Raw genomic sequence first — 24,756 nt, forward strand, 5'->3', positions numbered from 1 at the left:
ATTATAATTTGTGTGCTGTAGTAATTCCTCTCATCTTGCTGGGTACTTCTTCTCTAAATCTTAATGTGGTTCTGCCAATTCCAGCCCACCTTGCCTTCAGAAATAGAAGAAAACCTGAGAGAGAAGGCTGCAGGGGGAAGACATTTGCAGGCTGTGTTCTGAAGACACTTCATCTTGATAAGAATTTTCTGTCCCTTCTTTGAGTGAGCCCAAATATGCTGTGCAAACAATGAACCCCCAATAAGTCAGTTATAGGCAGCCCCATTTTTCCCTAGTACAAGCAATAATTTCACAGGATTGCACCAAAGACTGCATCAGCTCTGCAAATTTAAAATAACATGGAAGTGCAAAGTAAAACTTAGATGGAAATCCAGCCTGCAGATAGCAGATGTTCAGAGCAAAAACATAAGACAACACAGCTCTTGCACAGATGTCCTCAGTCTACAGCTTGTACACGTGTAAGTAGGTAAGAAGCTGGAATGGCTGAAATACTACTGATGGCCATTAGGAAAAAAAATTGTTACCTTTATTCAGAAGACATTATTTTGCTTCAGAAATGAAACTTAAATAAACCCAAATTTTCACAGAGATGTGCTGGTTAGGCAGGACACTGAGCTCTGCACAGATCCCAACAACTCATGGAAACCATGTCTCTTTGCTTATGTTTTTTGCAAAGCTTATTTCCTGCTTTGCCATGGATCTCTGTGCATTTATTTCCAGTGTTAGCACAGTGACCAACAATAATAGTTTAGGTCAGGATTTTTGCATTCCCATTATCCTATATACCAGCCTTCATGGCTGCCTCATTTCATCTGCTGAATAGCTCCTCAGAATAAAAGCAGTAAAATACAATGGAGTAAGTAGGTGGCTTGTGTTCTTCTTCATTCCAAATCAGAAGGCACAACTTGGCTAAAAATTACCTAATCCCCACTGAATTCAAACTTAGCAGTCATGTTGGTTCTACAGATGAGTAACTCAAGTAAAATTGATATAATCTCTACCTGTCTATTTCTGTCTCCAGCACTGGTGAATCTCAGACTCATAGGAAAAGACTAAACGCACCTGAAGAAAAATTATCTCTCAAGATATATGTTGAGAGATATGTTCCGAAGTTAGACACTTACTAATTTATTGTTACATTCAAATAAAGTTAGTGTAATCATTACATTCAAATAAAGTTAGTGAATACTTCTAATTGTGAAACAGTGAAAAAAGACCTTAATGCCAAAACCCCCAAATCTTCACACTTAATAAAAAAAAAAAAAAGAAATCCTTCAGTTCTACATTGTTTTCCTTTTAAAGCTTAGTTTTTCGAGGAACTGTAGCCCACTATGTAGTTACAATTGTGCACCTTACACAAACACCATTTTTTATGCATCTCCTTATGGAAGCAAGTCCTCCTACCTTTACACTCTTAATTCTCTGTGATATAGCTGCAAATCGCTGGTTGAGCTCTGAGAGTTTAGGCTCTACCACTTTCCTGCAGTGGTCCCCACGGTTTGCCATCAAGTCTCTGGCCTGGTCACGCACAGAGTCCACCTTGGGGTGAATGTCATTCAGCTCAGCCTTTAAGCGCTACAGTCCGTGAGCAAGAGACAGGGCTTGAAGTTAGTAATAAATGCAAAGAGAGAGAAAGAGAGAGAGAGAGAGAAAGTGTGCAAAGGAATAGGGAGCAAAACCACAAAGCAAATTCAGATAATTATGCATGAGTGTGTAAATCCAGTAGAAATACCTTAGATAATGTTCCCACTTGTATCCTGCAAAATTATAGCAGGAATGTATCTACATGTCTGCTTTAGTATCACCCGTCTGAAATTAATGGGGATCATTATTTCTAGGCAGATTCTTATCTGCAATAATATTGCCCCATATTTCAGGATGTACTAAATTATTCTATGTTCCTAAAGCTAGGAAGAGCTGATAATTCATGTATTATAGAACTGGATGTATAATTGTTGCCTTCAATACTGCTTAGGGCCATAGTTCAGGCAACTAAAAATGACCAGATTAAAAAAGGAAAAAAAGTCCTAATTTTTTTCTATAAATCTGCCACAAATTAAAAAAAAAAAAAAAAAAAAAAAAAAAAAGGAAAAATCTTTTATCCTCTGCAATAGTCATCTTAACAGTAGATCCCAGTACAAGCAGAGGCCAAAAATAGACAGCAAGGCATTTGGGACTCAGAAATACAGTTGGGCATTAAGAATTGCATTTTACTGCCTGCATGAACTACCTTCGTGCAATGCGAACATAAATACAGCTATTGATAATTGTACTTTGTATCTGATGGTGGCAAAATTGTTCATTCATCTACAAAAGCCGGTCTCATAATCCTGTTGAGATCAATGAGGAATTGATTTATGCTCTGCCCTGGAATTTGTAAAATTTTGCTGCAGTAAATGGCATCATTATGTCAGTGTCAGCAATACAATTCTGATTTTGATTTGCAAACTCTTACTCAGATATTATGTATTGACCATGGACCTCGTTACAAAGAAAAATTTCACATTGACTTCAGAAGAAAAAGAAAAGTCCCTTTAGAAAATTTTTTATGTTGTTCTTAAAGCAGGTATTTTAAATGAGATATTTTAACATACACATCCATATTACAAGATAATTTTTCATCAGTTCGTCAAATGATGCAATTGGCCAACTGAAACCCCAAGCTCAACACACTAACCCCTGATTCTACAGCTAGTTCAATATATAATGTTCTTGTCTGTGTTGCTAATCTGGCCTCAGTGTAAGCAATGTTTGTGGAATTAAGACAATCATATGACAGAAATATCATATATATTGGAAAAGTATCACAGATAAACAGAAATACAATTAAAAATAAAGGGGACAGAAAAGGAAAATATTTTGTTCAAAAAAACCCAACCTTGTGTTAAGGGAGTATTTTCCAGCAGACATGTGTTAAATAAGCTGCTCAGGAAGTTCCCAAGAATGATAATAACAATCTGGTTTTATTTCTGAGGGATTTAATTTTGGTATTACAGAGCAAATTTATTAAGTAATCTACAAGTTGCCAGAGGGTAGCTTTAGCACAGAAAAAAGAATTTTAATCCATTTGTGATACCTTTTGAAATATGCTAGTTTTGACACAGTCCTTTTTAAAATAAAATTAATGCTTTCCAGTAAATCACATTTTTTTTACCTTAAGAATTTCCTCTTTTTGCTGGGGTTTTTGTTTGTCAGATTCATCCAACAGTATTTCAGCACGATACATCCAAGTAGTGACATTAGCTACATTCTGATCAAAAGCCTCCATGTGCTTTTGATATTCCTGTATGTGGAAAAGGTAAATACTGCATACAAAAAATGTAATCAGAGCTGTAGTTATGCCAAGTGTGGCAAACATGCACACATTATGACATTATGAAAACTTGCTTGTTTTACACAGTAACTTCTTGTTTTGTGAAGGACAGAATCTGCTGTTTGTTTCCTTCACTTTGCATGTTAGGTTTCTTTAAAAAGACATTCTAGGAGTGAGAGAGAGAAGCTTCCAAAGTGACAGGCAGCAGGATGACAAAATCACAGCAAGACGCAGGTGTCGGCAGCTCAGCGAGGTGCTGAGAGGAACAGGAAGCTGTTAGCCAGACCTACAGGAGCTGCAAAGGAGTGTTTCCCAAGATCAAGGTACAGAATTCATTTTGGAAAGCCAGTAAATTGACTGAAACTCAGATGGCCACAAGGATGCACTTGCAAAGTCACAATAAAGACTGGGAGATTTGTATCTAAACCTCCTATGGACATTTCATCCAACTTCTCTGCTTTGTGACTTTTTCTTTTTAAAAGCTGTTCTAGTTGATATTCCGATAAATCTTCATTTCTCTGCTTCATTTACAACTTTGTCTTTTCGGATGAGCTCGAAGTGGCCTATACATATCCCACACAATACATATGTAGACCACATACCCAAAATCAAAGGTATTAGTAGTTCTTTTGGCACCCAAATGTACCTAGCTTTATTTTACACTGTTCTAAAATAAGTAAAAAACTCTCAATTACCTCTCTTAGACATTTTTATCATGTGTTTTAGCAAATATTAATCACAGAGTCCAAAGCAGGGAAAGAAAGGATGTACAGGAATACCTGTATTCCTATGTCAACCTGTACACTCCATTATATGCTTCTAACAATCAGTTCCACATTAAATCTGTGTACCTACATGATTCTGAATGAAATGCTTAAGTTTTCCAGACACTTTACTCAGCTGAGGAAGCCCTGTAGTGATGCTGTATATTTATTTCCAAAGTATTCGTAAAACAGCCATACAGACTATGGTGGAGCTTCAACACATTGAGCCCTGAAAAGTCATGACAAAGGCCAACACACCCTTAAAAATCACTTCTGTTTCTCTGGGGTGAAACTGCATTCCCGTACTCTCAGGAACAGAAACAGCATGCAAGATTTCCCAAAGCATTCTGACAGCCCAGCTGTTATGATCCTTCTGTGGTTAAGGCTTCAAGCTGTCACACCTCTTCATGACAGAAGGAATTTGAAGGCAGAATAAAGTTATGTGACTATCCACAGTTTAAGGCAGCAGGGGATGAGGCTCCTGAATCTGTATGAAATGTGTTTTAGGGGTTTTACCACCTACTACACTTAACCCAGTCCCCTTAAGGAATTATCCCCACTTAAACATCCCCTATAAATCTATGCAAAGGAGGATCATGAAGTTCTGAAAGACCAAATCATAGTCCTTCAGCACATCATGTGTGCGCTCTGAGAAAAGCTTACAATCTAGCTGCCTCTACAATGAATAAAAACTCACACACACCAGAAGCACCCTGTGGGCCAAACCAACTTGCAAGTGGAAACTTATTTCCCAATTGTACTCTTCCAAATAGAAATGCTATTGCAGCCAAAAAAAGTAGCTGATGTTGTTGGTATCAATACTAAGACTTTCTCAGCTTACTTGACTATTTTTTTCACTTGACTACTGAAGTAATCTCTGTCCTTGAAACTGCATTTGATTTATTAGGAAAAAAACTAAACCAAAAACAATGAAAGAACTGTTGAGACAGACAGGGTTGCAAACTGCTAACAATCAAAATTCCACTTAGTAATCAATGAGATTTTCAAAACATACACAATGTACTAAAAAACAATCAATCTGATTGCCTGTGTACCTGTGTATTCAATAAGCACAGTCCAAGGCACGAGAAAAAGCACTTCTCTAAGGCTGGGCATGTACAACTGGAAACCAACATTTCCTCTGTGTGAAGAAATGCATTTTCCTTACCAGTAAGAGATTGAACCATTCCTCAGCACGTGAAGTTACCGCTTTCCAGTTACTGTTCAGCAGGCTGAGTTTATCATCCACAAGACTTTCCTTTCCTTTCATCACTGTCTTCAAATTCTCTCCTAAGTCACTGATGCTCTTCAGCTGGACCTGGCGTTTCTCAATCTCCTTCCGTGTTGCCTGCACGAGCAGAACAAGCAATAAAATTTTTGGGAATTAAAAATTATCTGTACTAAGAACCTAAAATGTTAAATCAGGCAGCAAGCTTATACTAGAACACACAGTCTTGCTTCCCATAGGAAGGGAAGGCATTCTGTGAAGAGCAGAAAATGCAAAGCAAATTGTTTCTCTTGAGCTCTGATAAAATTGTATCTATTCTTCATCTCACAACAGCTTTTTTTTAAAAAGTGCAAATTATCTTCCAGTGTTGAAAATATAGTTTCAATACTTAATTATTAAAAATTAATCAACATTTGATAATATTTATAAAGAGATGTTTAAAGTTACTTTTCATATAATAAAGTTAGATAGTTATCAAATAGCACATAAAGCTTACATAATAATTGGGACAATAATGCACCATCATGATGACACCTTAAGACAGAAAACTCCATCAAAAATAGTCTAGTAAGAATTTTATTACTTTAATATTTGTCAGTGCAATCTTTTTCAGAAGAAAACATGTTATTTTCTTCTGTTAATCTTGTTTCCTAATTGTAGAAATGCAATTTTCATTACATTCACCTGGGATTTCCTTCTGCATAACAAAATACTTAAGCTGTTGCCCTTAGCATTTTTAAGTTTGAATGACTACAACACATGCATTGCTATAAAGTCAGATTTCCAGCATCTCTTCCCACTGTTATCTTCGCTTATAGATCTGGTAAGTAAGTTTACATAATTTACTCATTATTCATGTCTTAATATTCACTGCAACATGCAAGAAGTCTAACAAAAGGAACAAATCCTAACACATTTAGACAACATGCAAAAAAGCAGGTCTTTAAATACTAAACAGTGAGATGACAGTGCAAAGTACAGCAGTCTTACTGAATAATCAAGGAAAGGCACAAACTCCTTACACCTAATTTCACATATAACCAGTTTTATGAGAGAAATTTATCTGAGATCCTGGCACCTCATAGCAATGATCCAGGCATATAAATCTCTGCTTATAAAATAAAAGTGCAAGCAGAAATGGAGTGTTCCAAGATGAACACAAACAGAACTTAGTAGAGAAGAAAGAAGCAGTTGTCTTCAGAGACATGGATGTCTCACAGAAACTTAAATAAAATAAAATTAAAAAAAAGCTCTTCAAACAAATGGCAAAAACAATACTTCCATTTCAGGATGAATGCTGTTATGCAGTAGAACCCCACCTTTATGACCTCCACATTATCATCTCTCTCATGGTCACAGATCAGCATAATTTTGTTGATAGTGTATTGACAGTGAAAGTAGAATGTTCATTTTTCAATAAAGACAGTATAAAAATATTCTTTTTTGTAAAATGGAATCTTAATAGGACCTTCAACTTATTCAGTGTGTCATGTTTAAAGCAGCAGCTCACTTCCTATGCTTAATTCAGGATCTCATTTTGCAATGCTATTTCACAGAAAAACTCTTACACTTGTATTTCATGTAAGTACGAGAAATTTTCCCCATTCTATCAATTTTATAAAATACACAGGATATGTAAGAGAACCAAGGCATGATTGATGCAAATTATTAGCAATACTATATAATTATAGAATTTGAAAAGGAGAGTTTAAAATTTCAGCAGGTCCTTGTCAGATTAAAGGAAAAGAATGCCCTCTTCTAACACTGTTTTATTTGTTCCCCAGCAGGTGCAAAGTGTCATCATGAAAAAAGAATAACACAAAGGATATAATTTACCTCAATTGAAGATGGAAAATTTTGATCATCTTTATTTCATTTTCTAAACTATATTCTTTCATTTGGAAAAGACTCTCTGAAGTGTATTTACCATGGGTTGTGGTTTCGTTTCTTAAGTATTTTACATTTATAAAAATGCCGACCAATTTTGAGCTATACAAATAAATATTAATCCCAACTAGTAAACAGATGTACCAAACAATTAAATGTCTATCAAACAAAACTGCTACCCAAAAACCAGATGTGTAAGAAATTAATTGTTCATTTCAAAGTGAAGATTTGTTGTAAACTAAAGATTAGATGCACCTCTGGGCGATATGGATTTTAACTGCTTTGTGTAATTGCAAGTAAGGAACATGAACCAAGTAAATAACACTTCCCCTCATTGTCTTAAAAAACATTGTGACCCTCAACACAACATTGAAGGGACAAAAGTATCTTCTTCAATACTTTAAATCTCCATTATTACAAGACCTGAATACAATTAAAAAACTAGGAGGGTCTGGAAACTCTGTGGGATTTCACGCTGCATTATCAGTTACAGCTTCCTCTGTAGGTTATGGAGTGCACCAGGTAAACTAACTTGCTTTCACAACTTCAATAAGACTTTTTTGGTTTGTTTTTAGTTTGGCATCTCCACATTATATTCCTAAGAATTTTCCATTTTTCTTTCCAGTATTACTAGAAACTGATAGCCTACACATAACTTTGTTCACAGCAATATAACAGACATCACTGTTAAATTTTCTGTAAGTAAAAAAATCAAAAGTACTACTATTAATTAAACAACATTACATAAAAATGGAAGTATGTGTCATGATGCCAGGATTTAAATAAGATTATTTCACTATAACTCAGGTAGTGGCTTTTAAATTCTCCTAAATTTAAAGAGCAAGTTCCACAGAGCCTTGCTGGATTTAAGCTCCTTTCTGGTTGCCATAACATGAAATTGCATTCCAGCTGTGCAGTTTATTTGAAAATATATAAGAAAGTTGTAGAATTTAAACTACAAAATTAATAGAATTAGCTTTTCAAGTTAAAAATTACATTTAAAACACCTAGAACCTTAAAAAAACTCTAAACCCCAAGTCCCAAACACCACCACAAAGTGTACAAGACGAAACATCAACAAATGAAACTCTTCCCAGAAGGACTAGGCAATTTACACATTTTGATTTTGTGTGCTTATCAGGGTGAAACTGTGTGTCATAAACAAAATGCAGAAATGTATGACTTGTGAAGAAGCTATTTTCCTGATATGATCATGGCATCTTGGCGAAACAAAAACATGTAAACAAAAGATTGAACTAAACATCCTAACACTGAGCATTCACTTACAGCTGTGAAAATTTATCAGCAATGTTGAAAAACACCAAAACAGATTATATTCATTCTGCTGTTTATCATTATAATGAAGTTATTATTTTTTTTCCCTTAAGACTAATATATTTTTTAATAAAACAAAGTCTTATCTAAGTGTGTATTACTTGCCGGAAGAGAAAGGTTCCATAAATACTTCCAGGAAAGATATCTCCATTAAAATATGTATAGAAATTATATAGATTATATTAAGAATATATATATATATCTGTATCTATATTTACGTATGCCACTATTTAGGATCACATCTACTAGCAGATACAAGAGTTAAGATGATGTGACTCTCTCCCCAGTCAAACCAGTTAGACCAAATTTTGAAGTGCCTCTTTGGAAGAAGCTCCTGTACTTCCACTTTTCTGAAGTATCAGTTATGGCTATTTGGTACAAAATACCACAGTGAAAATTCTCTGACCCAAACAATTAAATTGTGTTTCACTGACTGAAATGTTTCCTTTGCTTTTTAAGGAATTGTTATTCTTTTCTCACTTATGGTCATAAGAAAAATGTTGATAGCCTGCTTTAATCAAAACTGGGGTATTACCCCACCACGGAACTCCCAGGATTTGAACATTCCCAAGAGAAGTGGCATCTAGGTTCCTGGCATCCAGAAAATTAAAGCAATCAGACAGACCCTGGCGCAACTCTGCAGGCAGAGCACGTCTCTGGTGATTAGTTTCTAATCCCCTTCCCAGAAACATTAGAATGGGAAGAGGGAGACTCTGAGCTTCCCTTGTACCAGTTTCATTCATCAAAACCTCAGGAAAGGAGCTGCAGTACAAAATAAAAGTTCTGTTTAAAAAACAACTTTGGATAGGTTGAAATGCGTGCTAAAGGGAAATCATGCTGCAGCGTGTAAAGTCATAGGGAGGAGCTTTGCTGAGAATTTTTAAGTCGTTTGTAGATGCATACATAGGCAATATTTTATCTACTTTATATATGGATTCATAGGATGACAGGATGAATCATGTTAGAACAAATAATTGCAGGTCCCTGTGCAGATATTTACATTTTGAGTGGTGTTCACAGTCCTATCTCTGATCCCACTGTGCTGTGACATACTCTTTATCTTTCAGTTTACTAAAAAATACTTACAGGGGTTTTTACAAAACAGTTACAACTATTTTGGTTTTGTTTTATTTTTATTTGATGGTTTTGGTTCACTGTGATTGTTTTTGTACATCCCTCCCATCACCAAATACCAACTAGCAAATAATTATGTTTGAAAACAGAAGTTACATAGAAATGGATTTCTTGGTGTTTTTGTGGGTTTTTTTTTGGTTTTGTTTTGGGTTTTTTTAAATTATTATTTCAATATTTTGTTTGGTTGGTTTGTTTTGTTTTTCTGAAGATGTGGTAAAAAGGGCTTCTGAGCTATATTTTATAATGATAAGACTACTATGTACCAAGATGAACTAACGATTTTTTTTTTTTCCCCAAACAAACCAGAATTGTAAGAAAATGCAGAGGACAGTATATTTAGTCATGATGCTCACTAACATATGTAGAGTAAAAACCAAAACAATTAATGAGTGAAGAAAAGTTCTGTGTGCCTTTACACAGCCTGTGATCTGTGGATTACTTGAAAATACCCTTTGCAATTAGAATCTTTCTAAAAGAAATTAGGTGGCTCAGCTCTCACAGGTGGGATTGCAGAATTAATCAGAAGGTGACATTATGGTCTTCTCAGTGGTTGATTATACATATTTATTTGTTTATTTACACTACATCTTTTATTTTTTATTGCATTTTGGCCAGTGACTATGAATCAGTTGACACAATTTACAGTTTGTCTTCTTTTATGGATATTACTGACAGGAAATATGTTGCTAAATGTAATTCTAAGTACTTCAAGTCAACTTTATACTCACTGGTATTACACACTGTGTTAAAAAATCAGATTAAAGCATTGGCAGAGTCATAGTGCCTGATAGTAGGGAGTGATACAGAGTTTTCCTGGTAATACCATCTGCCATTTCCTTTTTAAGAACATGGTTTCCTGGCAATCTAATTCTTATCAGTCCGGTTCCTGATTAAAAGACAAATAAACCCTGCAGTTGTTAATGTCTTCAGTGATAAATATGCTCACTAAATCAGAATTCTAATTATAAATGGATTTCTAATATACGATGTTTAATGACTATCTTTCCACCCTCATGTCATTTTTCTTATCTATTACAAACAGAGCTGAATTCAAATGGAAAGATTTAACTTGTCTCTACTGAGCAGAAAGGCAGGATTTACAGTCTTCAGTCTATTGCCCATCTCATTTCACATAACTCAGCCAAGTTTTTGTTCCATTCCTTGAAAAATTCTACACAGGAACAAATAACACATTTCCCTTGATGTCCAGATTAATGGTATCTTCCATTAGCTGCATTTCCTATTCAAGATGGACATTCCTTTTTACTTCGAGGTGTTTATACCTTGAAGACAACATTCAAAAGTATGATTTCTGTTATTGCCAACTCTATAATTATCTTTGTAACCCTCTGAGTTATTTTCACTTTTAAGAAGACTTAAAATTAAAATTGGGTGCTGAAAATTAATTGGGAATAAGTGCACTCATAAATATAACTGCTTCCTCACCCTGTAAAGAAAAAAGATTATTAGCTCTCTGCTTAGATATATTGACAGCAGCACACATACAATTTTCAGTTCATTTGCACTATTGAATTCTCCTCTCTCCCTCTCCATTTTCCATCTTTGTTTTTCTGCAGACTTTTGTCACAATGGGAATCTGCTAGGCTTAATTCATCTCCCAGTGCATTTCATTACATTGGTTACTGTCTTTGGCAGCCTACTTACCCAGGAAGTCCAAAGCCCAAAGCTGTGACATTAATCAGATGCAGTGAAGCTCTGGTTCTGGGGACTAAATTATTGATGTACAATTTTGTGTGATGCCTCAATGAAATCCACATAGGATTAGCAGCATTGTACTTATTTATGAAGTTCCCACAAGAATTTTAAAGTGTCCAGGATAAAATGCAGCACTGTCTCCTAGTGGGAGCAGATTCTTTAGGAAAAAGCATAATACACATAATTTCTGTAAATATTTACACTTGCAAGTCTAGGATTTGCCACATATACTACCTGTTGGATTGTTCCACATTAGAAGTCTGCTTATGTATATGTGAGTATTTGTTTATATTTCCTAAAAGGCAATATTAAAAAGGAATTTTGAAAGCCACTCAGTACATACGTATTTTGCCAAGAGGCAGCTGCTCTCACCCAAAGTTGTTTGCTCTTATTTTAGTGATCAACTGACTGAAGGGGAAGAGTTGAGGTACTACATGAATTCAGATTGTAGTGAAGGCTTTGGGGAGTGTTTGAAGCCAAAATATCCTTTTTACCAGTTTTTCCTTCAAAACTTTATGTAACAGTTACCGTGAGAATTCACAATACTCAACAACACTCCTTAAAATAAGAAGGTGGAATGGTTCCTGTCTGATACATTTTTTTTCATGTTGATTGTTCGTATTTTAATTAGCTCTCGTTACCTTTTTTGACTGTCTTCAGATAAAGAATACATTGTACTTGTTGTAGCAAGTTTAAGACATAAAAAAGGCTTCCCACTGTGCAGGTGCACTAATCATCAGGTTTTAGGTCCTAATTATGCAACTTCTGAATAATTAAAGTTCATATCTAACAATAAAGTGATATTAAGGACAAATCTTTCTCTTTAAACATCTGAGAAACCACATACATCTGGATCGACAGGAACACGAAGTGCATGTTTCTGTTTCAGTAGAACTGTACTGTGCAGTCACCACTGAAGATTATTTTTATTTTACCAGGTGAATGGCCTAACTACCTAGCAGATTAGTTTGGAGATGTTAAAACATGAAGATTTTCTAATTTCTCTCTTAAAGATCTGAGATTTGTCCTTTGTTATGGATGTTAGAGAGTCACTGGAAAGCTGCCCAGCAGAAAAGAAACTGGGGGTGTTCGTTAACAGGTATGAACGTGAGCCAGGTGTGCCCAGGTAGCCAAGGAGGCCAAAGGCACCTGGCCTGGATCAGCAATAGTGTGGCAGCAGGACCAGGACAGGGATTGTCCCCTGTACTCAGCACTGGTGAGGCCACACCTCAAATCCTGTGTCCAGTTTTGGGCCTCTCACTGCAGGAAAGGCATTGAGGGGCTGGAGTGAGTCCAGAGAAGGGCAGCAGAGCTGGGGAAGGGTCTGGAGGGTTACCCATGTGAGGAGCAGCTGAGGGAGCTGGTGTGTTCAAACTGGATATTTAAGCATTGGAATGGGATGTCCAGGGAAGCGGCTAAGTCACCATCCCTGGAAGTATTGACAAAACAACTGGACATGGAACTTAGTGCTGTGGTTAATTGCTGTGATGGTGTTCGGCCAAAGGTGGAACTCCAGGATCTTGGTCTTTTCCAGCCTTCAAGATTCTATGATTCTAAGATCACAATATCAGTCCAAAGAAATGAGAGGAACTGCACAAAATTTACTGCAAGAAAAGCAGCAAGTGCAAATGAGAAAACATCAGGCAACAATAGGAGAGAACAATGGGGATTGCAGAGATTTAGGTTTTGATTTGAAAGTGAAAACTGCAATAGTCAAAGCAGTAAGTTAGTAAGAAAGAAACTTTACATTTTTGGATATCACTTTTAAAATATTGTCTTTCTTAGAGACTGATGACCAAAAATAAAGAACTCCAAACTTAACAGATGTGTAGACTGTGGGTTTTGTAATTGTTGTTATTGTTGTTTCTCTAGTATTGCTATTAGTTTGCAAATCATCAATGCATTTTAAGTCTAAAGACACTTTATCAAGCTCAGAAATTTGAAAGGATTAGTTAAAAACAAAAAAAAAACCCCAACCCACAAAACAAATTTTACTCAAGTGCCTTGAATCTTCACTGCCATGAAAAAATCAGGAAGATTGCCTGTGTATAATATTATTTCTATAATGCATAGTGAAACTAGCAAAATGTTTAGAGGATTTCTCCCATTAAGCAAGGCAGAAGTGGTTTTGTTTTGTTTTTGTTGCCTTTCTTTTTTTTTTTTTTTTTTTTTTTTTTCCCCCAAACCCCCAATACTGTTTAAGGGGATATTTTTGTTTGTTTCGAAATTATATTGAAACATTTGTTCAAAATGCTGCTGGCTGCACACAGTTATTTGAAATTTTAAAGCTTTGGATAATGTTCAGCATAGTGTGCCCTAAAATGCAGATTTTGGTATGTGTGAATAAAGATTACTTGGTTTGTTTATGACCTCAGCTAGATTGGATTTCTATTACATGCGCAGAAAATAAAATAGATTAGCTAGTGTTGAGTGATAACATGCCAAGTTTTAACATCACACAGAAATACTGTTTTATGCAGACATCTTGCATTCCTCAGTTTCTGTAAGATGTTTATCTAAACTGTGATTCTGAGGAAACTTTTGATTCAGGCTTTGAGTTTTAACCTGAAAGATGAGTTCAGGGTGAAATCTCATGGAAGTAGGAAGCCCCCAGAATGCACAGTAATGAGCTACAAATCTAAGAGTAAGAAAACAAATATCCTGGCTGCTACCTGAACAGATACAATATATAGTATTCTGGAATCTTTAATCTTTCATCTACAATTTAATACCTTTCTAACCATGAGTAGAATGATGTAAGACATCTCTGCTTACGTGGATACTGGGTGGTTGATTTATAGTACTCTAAAAAATTAAATTCTAACTTTAAATTCATCTCAGTGAAGATTAATGCAACGTGAAGGTGAATTGTGCTACTGATCTCTCAAGAGACAAGAAGGTTTAAACTTTCCAGAGCGTTAATGCTAAGGCGAGATAATGCCAAAACATTCACGGAGTTCCACAAACAAAAATGCCAGAATTTCAAATTCTTTTTCTTTATCACAAAAGAAATCTACCTTTCTGTAATATTCACATGTGTGTGTTACATTGTTACCTTGCCCCAGGCAATTTCAGCATCCAAATTGCTCGGCATCCCCTGTGCAGCCGATCTCTTTGTCAGTTCCGCGTCTGTCGCTGCGAGCCACTCTGTCAGAGCATTGATCTCTTTCCGCAGTTTCCGGGACAATTTCAAGCATTTCTCTAACTCTTGCTTTTTTTCTGTCACCTGCAGAAAGAATAAATGTGATTATTAACTCTTCAGTGTAACAGGTCCGATGGCTTTCATATAACATTTTGCGTAGGCCACTTTTCTATAAAATCTAGACTTGGGATTCCACAGTTGAAGTTGCACTTTTAATGTAAGTATGGCTTGATTTGTTCTTTCAGTATCAGCAATTCTGCTGCTAGAATGCAAACACCTACAAGAAAATTATTTGCATAAAGATGCATTGAGTTTGAGCTACTAACAGAGCTGCAAAAACCTCCTCCTCTGTTTTGAAGTTGTGCATAGCAAATATATTTAGAACAACTGAACTAACAGGCTTTCCTTGAGACACAAAATACCTGTCAAAACCCTTCAAAGGGCATATTTTAATATAAGTGGCCATATAAGAACTGGCGTTCCTCAAGGTTTTTTTCTGTGTAGCTAAGCTATATGGAAGAAAAGAAATACCAGTCAAAGAAAGCCTCAAATCTTGAAACACAGTTTCACTGACAATGTCTAACTAAAGCAGCACATTTAACTTTAAGGGTTTCATTTTCTGAATGTTTTGGATGTGAAGTACTAGGGTTGACCTCTGCTTTAAAGTTCTTTTAAGCCTGGTACATGGTACCTGGAAGGAAGGCTAAGTATTTATGTTGCCTTGACTGTCTCACACAGCATTTTGAAAGAACAGGGCAAATACAGCATTTCTTGCAAGCCCTGAGACTCTTCAGGGAGAGGATAAAAAATGTTTACTTAATTAGCAGAGAAAGCAGAAAAGTAAATTAAGAGATCTTAGATAGGAATCTACACTATAATAGATAATAGGACATTAGTAGCCAAAAATAAAAAATAATAAACTATGCCGTGATGAAGTTTAAAGAAACCCAATCAGAGAAGGAAGACTAAAAGTGTCCCATAAATCAATAACATTTAAAAGAAATTCCTAATTAGCTTGAATGTCAAATAGTAATAACATTAAGACTATAGCCACTGATTTGTATTTAAGTATTTTTAAATAGAAAAAAAGCTCTACAGTGGTAGAAAACTGCACCTACTAGAAGTATTTTCCACTTTGCCATTAGGAACAAGTAGTGGCACAATGATCAAATGGATTCGTAGATTAACTGCCAAGGAGAATTTGAGGTTTTAAAATGTAACGGGATGTTACAAGGTTAGGTACATGGCTTTTGCTCTCCCCAAGTAAGGAGATGAGATTTGCCTAGGGAATAAGCCATAAAGTGTTCCTGATAATTTATTATCACTCTGTAAAGGCTTACTACTGAAATCTCATAACATTTTTCACTGAATATGCTTTATGTGCTTTCTTGCATGCCAAATTTATTAAATGAGACCACAGAACATACAGTCAGGCCAAGAGGTAAATCCCTGGGAAGGACCATAAAATTCAGCTTTTTAGAGCTCCATTCACACATGGAGCCAGGTTTTCCACCTCTTCTTCTGAAGAGTGTAATAGCAATTGTAAATAACATTACTCAGCAGAAATACAATGCAAAGTGTACTACCCTGAGCTTGATTGCCTGTTTAAGAATTTTAAACACCTGGTATATTATAAAATGAAGTTACTAATACTTGTCAAAACAGAGAGAGAATATTTGTGTTCCTATATACATCTCTAACATGTGTTTATTATATAAATAATACACTATCTCCATATACATATATCCATCTCCATATACATATATCTCCATATATTGCCTATATCCAGAGGTTACTGATCAATCAGTTTGTTAGTATTTCAAATGTAAAGACTTATTTTCTACAGAAAAATAGGAAACAGTGCCCTCTAAAGGCCTTCCGTGTCAGAAAATGTGATCTTGAGTTACTTTATTTATGAGGGGGCTCTTGAAACACTACCTACAAAATCACACAAGTGAACCTGTGCTTGAAGATGTGCTTTTCCCTCAGACCATGAATTTCAGTCCTGAGATTTACTATTCTTTATAACTATTGGTAGTTTTCTCTTAAAAAGTCTTTTTCTTAATGCAATCAATTAGTGATGATAATGGCTATTCAATTCCTTTATTTCTATACATCTGGGCTTCTGTGACTTTCTCTTAAACTGTTAATTACCATGCTGAGTAAAATTAAATGTGAGAAATTCCACATAGGGCAGCAGAGCTAAGCCCAGCACTGCAAATTTTTGAGACACATCAATTTGCAATATGGTTCACTTCAAGTCACTAATGGCTCCCTAATGGTACATTTTTATACCTTCATTAGATAAGAGAGGTTTCCTACAATAATAGCACCTGTTTGCTATTAAGTTAAACATAATGCAGGAATAAATGCCACGGCTATTTCTAAAATAATGGAGAGCTCAAACGTATTACCCAATCCCAAATGACAGCTATTCACACCTACAGAAGCAGACTCCAGTTTTCCTGACACTCAAAAGACTGATGCCTCTTAATATCTTTATTTTCTAGAATGAGGGAACTGTTTAAATTCAGATTCCCTAATGAGTACTATCTCTGTCAAAAGTAACATAACTCTTACTGTTTTATAGTACTGTAGTCACCAGGGTTTGAGTCTCAATATCTGTTTAAAACACATATTGGCTCTGAGTATTACCATGGGCTTATTTTCCTAGCTATTAATAATTTATGATTTGAATAATATATAATTTTAAGATTAAGAATTTGTTTCCTTTCTTGTTTTGTGTTTTTCAACTGCATAAATTTCAGAAATAGACAGGTATTATCTATCTTTCACAATTTTCATTCATCCAGTCACAGCACCAAATTCACTCTCATCCTATAGTTTTCAGAAGTTCCTTGAATAGTTCTAATGAGGGCAAGAGAAACAAAACAGAATAATGAAGGATATGTGCTAACTGAATTATTTAAAAGAAGTCCTCTTTAGGACAATGCCACGTCTCTTCTGACTCTAGTTAATATTGTTAGGAGCCTGTCCATCCTTCTCTGTTTAGCTATTGCACAATTGCCCCTTGAGGAAAGCTCCAGTGGCAAGAGTTTTTTGCTCAATAGATCTTTGAACAGCAAGAAATGGAAATTATATACTTTGAGATCTATACAGTCAGAGGCAGTAGTACTTGAAAAGGTAGATTTTTCTTTTTTATGAAGCAGCCCTATAAGTAAAACTTGATCTAAGTATTTCCTAATCTGAAGCGATTCTTTGAGGCATCAGAATGAAATAACATCCCCCATTTGAACTCTAAAAACCAATGAACTAGCAGGAAAAAAATACAATATTAAGAAAACAAAATTTTGAATTTAAATAAAGGAATTTTCTATTTTTCTAAGTGGTTGATTTTTTTTTCAGGGCAACTGAATAGCCATGCTGGTGATTGCCTTTGCTTCCACTACTTCTCTCCCACTGGAAGAACCTTGAAAGGAAAATCCAGTAAAAAAATCCCATTTACTTACCACTCTGAGGTTACTTTTCACTTTGCCAGTACATGGTTTTATATTAAAAACACAGAACTTACCTTTGCACCCAATTCATTATATTGCAGCTTCAAAGCTGTAAGCCTTTCATCCAGTTCCTTTGGGTTCTCAGTCTGCTGCTTCTGAACAATCTGCCTCCCAGTTTTTATCACTGTTTCCACTTCAGACTTCACCTCACTCAGGTTTTTATATAATTTCTAATCAAATATAAATATGAAAGTGAAACACCACCATTAAAATATGAAAACTAGAAGAGAACATTGGAAGCATTCAGAATCCAAATGAACAAATCCACAACAGTCCATCTTTACAAACAGTGACCTCAACGACATGTCACTAAAACCTAATTAACTAAACTAATTTCACTGTTAGAAATGTTATACATGAGAAAGTACACATCATTATTAATTGTTTTAGGCTGTGACAGAGGTCATTTTAAAACACAGATAATGCAGTATTTAAAACAACAGATATCTTCTGTCAACTCATACAGAATGTTGGATGTATTTGAACTACAAATACCCACTAGTTTTTAAAATCTGTCATTTTTTTCATATTGATAAAAATAGAGACTGGAAGGATAGAGGATTAACCCTACATTTAGTAAGCGTCATACTCTAAAAAATTTAGTTAGTAACAAAATGAGGTGGACTTACAATTACTACTTTATTTACTTAGAGTAGTATGCATACAGTCTATCTCCTTTCTAGGTGCTTAATATAATAATAAATTCTTCATTCCTGAAAACCAGCCAACAAATTAGGAAGCTGTTGTACAATGCACATTGTCTAAATTCTGAATATATACTACAACTAGATTTTGAAAAAAAAGGAACATGATGAGAATCCTTGTAGTTAAAGATGCTCTAAAATCACTATAACTTTTCAAAAAAATACATCAGGGTTGTAAAAGCCAGCTGCTGAGTGAAGACATATTAATTCAGTACAGAGCTTCTAAGCACCACATCATTCTAATAAGAATGTCATTCTCACAAGAATATGAATCTAAGAGCAATTTCATTTAAGAAAAATGAAAGACGTAAAGCAACAACATTGACTTGTCCTATGCTTATTTTTTAAATTTAAATTCTTTCTACATTTACATCTGAAAGAAGCTGGGAGGGGATAACTTTGGGCATGCCATTGCCCTAGGGGAAAAAAAAAACCAAAACACAAAAAACCCCAACAAACGAACCAAACACAGCTAAAAAAAAAAAAAAAATCAGCTACTCTTGCTGTTACAATCTTCTTCCTGTTACAACCTTCTTTTTATGGTCATTAAAAAGACTGTTTAGCTTTATTTCCCTTCAAGTGTAAAGGGGAGCAGGATTATAGTGATATTAAGGAGATATGTACAGATTTTCCTCATATTCTTTAGGAAATATTCAGGTGTTCTTTTGCTCTTGATCTGAAAGAAAGCCATAGCATGCCATCTCATGGAAGTTTTAATCTATGGTTTTCCATCATGCTTTGTGTTTCCTGGTTAAAATAGACTTGTGTTCCATAACACCTCTTTTGGTTATATCACAGAGTTCCATGTCTGTAGAATGTTGCAGAAAATAGAGCCAATAATAGGAGATAAATTAAATTGCAGGACAGGAACTGGGAATTAGAAAGGGATCCTGACTGGTATTCTCACAGAGTGAAAGTGCATGTCTAAAGTTCTGAAGGGGGGTTTTGCTGTTTTTCTGGGGTTTTTGTTTGGTTGTCTGGGTTTTGGATTTTTTTGTGTAACTGAATTAAGGACAGTAATCTCTAATTTTTAGCTTTCTCTGCATAAAGCCAATAGAAAGTCATCATCCTAAATATTCACCATGCAATGGTCCAGCTGTGATTGTACTACTTCCTGCTCAACACTCTTCATCTCCAGCTTGGGCACCTGCAATTTCACTTCATCTAGAATTCTTTTACATTCTTGGAGGCGCTGTTCAAAGTTGGCTGGCTTCTGAAACAGGCGAAACTTCATGGACACATCCTGCAGCTTTTTCTGAAAAGGAAAAGTGGGAAAGTAGAAAGTATGAAATCAAATCAATGCTGAAGACAAGTCTTAGTCCTGTTGCAGAATACTTAGACTATATTGTCAATCAGCAATTACTTATTAAAAGAATATAAAACGTTTGGGGAAAATGCCAGTGGCAGAGAATCTTGGGTCTGCACTGGAGGATAAAAATTCTTCCATCTTCCAGGGCACTGGATGCAGCAGAGCCTGTGGCAAAAGAGACACATAAAGAAAGGGAGAAGGTTTCTATTTTTCAATATGCAAAATGTTTGGGGGTGTAGGGAGAAGACATTTAATGACTTGAGGATAAGCCATCCACACTGCAGTGTGAATGCTCTTCAACTCTAGCAGTTGCTGCTTCTTGATATGAGGAAGGACACTTTTAGTCCTTCAAAGAAACTTAAATAATGTGGCTAGGCAGTAAGTAGGTCTAGCACAAACCCCAAAATTTAGAGTATAAAATTGATTTGTATATCAATTTAAAAAAAGCCTAACCTAGAGTAAAAAGAAAGCAATTTGAAGGCAGAAAAAAAAATCTGTGACAAGCTTGGTCTCTAATTTCACCATTTTCACAATTTTCTATCTTTGTGCACTAATTAGACTGCTTGCTCACATGATCCCTAGCTCAGGGGAAGGGGAAATAATTAAAAATAAAGAAAAGGAATTTTAATTATCTACTTGAAAAAGAACAAATTTCTCTATAGAAGTACAGAGTGAAGTATTATTGAATAAATTTTTCAGCTGTTTTGGGAACGAAAAAAAAAGAATAAATGTCATTAAGAAATAGCTAAGTAATTAAATAGGAACTCAGCATCTGCAAACACACTTCAGATTTTTTTATCTTCAAATCCTGGACACTTTATTCCACTACAGTGTGGTCTGCGACATACAGATTTCAGGAAAAACTATAACAAGGCATATAATTGGTCTATACATAGGCATTGGTAAAAACCCTTCCCACAGCTATCAGATTTCTGAAAAGGAGGCAGAAATCATGAGCAGCAGACAACCTGGGATACCACAGAAAAGGGTGTAAATATCCAGCAGCTCCTTCCAACAACATCCCTCTTTAAACACTTTTCATGAAATTCAGATCCAATGAGATAAGAAAGGAAGTCTTTCTGTCTATGAATAAGTGGACAGCTGAATCAAGGGCAGGAATCAAGGGATCAAGGGTAGGAATAAGTGGCCTTAGTTTTCTTCAGTGTGTTTGCATACACTAAATTTGTATGTAATTAGTTTTTAATTCTCTCCAATCTGATGAAGGTCAAATCCTGTGAGAATCTTGCATTGCGACATCTGTATCAGTTTCCATTTGTGTTGGTTAATACACAAAAAGTTATTTAGAAAGAGAGAGAATGACCATATTAATAGCAGAGAAAACTAAAATCATCTGTGAAGAGTCAGTGAAGAACTGAAAAGTACTGAGGATCTGCAGGAGGAAAAAGAAACTTGATATACAAGTGGGATCTAAATTATCTTTTAACAGTCTCATTTAAGTTCTCACAGATAACAATAACAGCTATATTATAAACTTATTTTTATCACCAACAGTTTAAAAATAATATTATCTCAATGTTCAAAAGCAGCAAAATAAGCAAAGTGGATATTTGAAGCAATTTGGAACATAAAGAAAACAAAAATGTTTTGTACCTGTCACAGCATAAAAGTAATGTATAAAGACATTTTGTACCTGATAATGTGTTCATTTCTGCTCACTTTGTTTCAAAAAGTCATTTTAAAAATAGAAAATTTATAAAGAATTACAGGGAAATGAAAGATGTTTATCTGAAAGTCTCAGTATGCTTTAACATAATTGTCAGTCTAGAAAAGAGACAATTGGGGATGTATTCAAAAAGTTGACCAGAAAAGCATTCAGTACTGAATTTCAAAAAATAACCATTAATTAGAAAAGCTTTTATATTCATGTAGCAATTCTCAGCCTGTTAGGACTAACTAGGCACTATATCACTATGGCAGAAATAGATGTTTTTTTCCTGACCATACTTTTCCCCTTAAATTTAAAAATCAGAACTCAACTCTCAGCCCACAATAATCTAAAAAGCCAGGATAAATTTGGCTGCAGTTACCAGTTCCTTCAAAATCTCAATGCATTTATTTATTTTAATAGTTGTTTACTTTATGTCTGAGTAATTGAATAATAGAATATGTCAAATTAGAAATATTACTTAGCGTAAAAATGGAGGAAATTATTTATAAGTGAGGATGCTATTCAGAAAATAGTAAGTGAAGACTGGTTTCATTAAATGTGCTTTATCACTAAAGCATCCTTCCTTACGATAGCAAGGGAGTCAAGAGAGTTCAGTGCCCTAAAATCAAATATAGTCATAAATATATGTAACAGAGGGCTCAGCTTCCACCTGCTTTGGTAGTTGATATTTCCATAATGCATGTAAATTACCACTTTTTTGTTTATATTTTATCTAATAGCGAAGCAGTGTCTCAAGATGACCTCCACCATTTTTTCAAAACTCAAACTGGTGGACATAATCAACTAGAAAAACTTTACAAAGAAAAAAAATGCCTGCACAGAGGTGGGCTAATAAAAAAGGCACCCAGAAAGGGTTGTGCTCTCTTGCATGTTGTTGAATTCACAGGCATTTGTTTACACAGCCATCTGATGCCTGCATTTCACTGATGAAATATGGGCAACTTCACAGCTGCCATGGAGACCATCAGAAGGTGTGTTAGTATGAAGAAAGGCTGAAAAATTAGGAAACATAAATATTCTCAACAAAGAAATCTAGTCCTGTATATAGAATGAAATATTTTAAAAAAGTCAATTTGTTAATTTCAAATAATTGACTGCTAAAAAGCAATTAATGATATCCATAATAAAAATTAAAGCCCAAACTGAGATGCCTAGAAATATTTGACAGGGATGAATCAAAAAATGTCAATAACTAAATTGTCTTTGTAATTAATTATGAAAATTTGTTTTGCCACCTACAAACAAAAGCCAACAAAACAAGAACAAAAACCAGCAAAATAGTTAAGAACCTATCATTAATGGGTAAAAATTAGCATTTTTCACTGCTGTTTATTCAGTCTTATTCATTTTAAGGTCTGTGTCTATTAAGTTAGATGAAATAATGTATTATCTAACATTTTAAACTGATGTCTGAATTGCACAGCTCAGCATAATTTGTATTTCAAATACAGTTCTACTAAAGATTTCCAAATATTTTAACCTATTTTTGACAGTAAATATTTTCCAATATCTCAAAACTTACATCAAAAAAGCCCCACTGTAGCTCTATCTCTTGAAACTTCAGCACATTCAAAGCACCCCCTATTACATGCTGACCCTACCAGTTGGTTACATCAGCCCTGCACACCTTAGAACTGCTGAGAGTGACACAGGAAGGCTGGAACAAAAAAAATGAGCAGGAAGAAGATATGGATGGTATGCTTTATCCACTCTGATTTTCTGGCTAGAAAGGACCAGCTAAAGCAGAAGAGATACCTTAAGAACACTTCATGGTGGATTAATACTACCACTAATTTGAATGAGTGAAGGAAAAATTGTGGAAATAACAATTGCCCACCTGTGCCACATCGATTTGGGAAAGCACTCTTTTGGCAGCATCTTTACCCCGGTTTCGTTTCTTCATTTCTTCCAAACTAATCTCGTGGCTTGTTAACTCAGATTGTATTTTCTGTTGGAAAACACAGACAGTAATCAGCAATGTTTGAGGTAAAATTGTATGCTGTTCAAATTGTTTGGACCAGTTGATTTTGAACCACGTTGAGCTGCAGTACCAGTCTGTAGATCACTGCCAGCAGCACGAGGGAGGTGACTCTGCCCCTCTGCTCAGTCCCCTGTCTGCAGTGCCATGTCCAGCTCTGGCCCTCTCAGGGCAAGAGAAACATGGACCTCTTGGAGCAGCTCCAGCAGAGGGTGACAAACATGGCTAAGGGACTAAATGTGGATTTATTTTTTTCTGTAGGAAAACAACAGTTTTCATTGGTAAGAGTATTAAAAATTAATTATAGGAAAAAAAAGTTATTTGCTTCACTATTCTTAATTCCTTTCATTTTCAGAGTATCACCAGGCAAGCTGAGAGAAAACTGGTTGAAGCATCCTGCAAGTATAACATCACCTTCATCTTAGAGAGCTGTGCTATATCTACAGCAGTACACAATTTTTGGCATACTACTGACTAGAATCTATGTTCAATATCAATCTTCTGTAGCTAAATGCACAACGACATGCAGTTCATTATTATACTAATTTCATGTCTTTTCTAACACATATTGCTTGTTATATCTGTCTGCAAAATCAGAGTGTGATCCAAAGAAAAATATCAGCTTTTTTTAGTTCACCATTAATCAACCTTACAAGACAAAATTAACTTAAGCAGTGTTGGCTAATGGAATGTAATGGAAAAGAATACTCAGAAAATATATTGATGCAACATACTTCAGGAAGATTCACATATAATTATGTTTAAATTGTTAGAAAATAAAAAATTGTTATTAGCAGAATTGCTAGACAGCATCACTGAAAAGAATTACTCTACGAAATAAGGACACAAAGCTATGTTCCCATCATGAGATGCATTTCATGCCATTACTCCTGCATTAAAAAGAGATTTTTAATTTAATATTTTTTTTATGGCATATAGCATTTTTCAGATGCACTGAAGATCAGCTATAATTTAAAATATATGTACATAAATTTATCTTACATTACAGTAACTTTAATAGTAAAAATTAATATACAT

General features: G+C 35.1%; 1 protein-coding gene across 8 annotated transcripts in view; it reads right to left on the reverse strand.

Moving 5' to 3' along the window:
* Window positions 1-24,756, reverse strand: part of DMD (dystrophin) — a 1,148,466-nt gene that overhangs the window by 594,551 nt on the left and 529,159 nt on the right. For 6 of the 8 annotated variants that reach the window (XM_041472370.1, XM_041472365.1, XM_041472366.1 and 3 more), the window contains 7 exons: window positions 23,578-23,688; window positions 19,823-19,996; window positions 18,052-18,207; window positions 14,433-14,603; window positions 5,246-5,425; window positions 3,155-3,283; window positions 1,405-1,575 (listed from right to left, as the gene is read on the reverse strand). In XM_041472370.1, the coding sequence (XP_041328304.1) occupies window positions 1,405-1,575; window positions 3,155-3,283; window positions 5,246-5,425; window positions 14,433-14,603; window positions 18,052-18,207; window positions 19,823-19,996; window positions 23,578-23,688 (1,092 nt within the window). Of the gene's footprint in view, window positions 1-1,404; window positions 1,602-3,154; window positions 3,284-5,245; window positions 5,426-14,432; window positions 14,604-18,051; window positions 18,208-19,822; window positions 19,997-23,577; window positions 23,689-24,756 lie in introns of those variants that run through there. The other 2 variants (XM_041472371.1, XM_041472372.1) reach the window with 2 other exon arrangements.

Source organism: Pyrgilauda ruficollis, unplaced genomic scaffold, assembly GCF_017590135.1.
Source record: "Pyrgilauda ruficollis isolate IOZ18807 unplaced genomic scaffold, ASM1759013v1 scaffold29, whole genome shotgun sequence".
In the NCBI taxonomy this organism is placed as follows: Eukaryota; Metazoa; Chordata; class Aves; order Passeriformes; family Passeridae; genus Pyrgilauda; species Pyrgilauda ruficollis.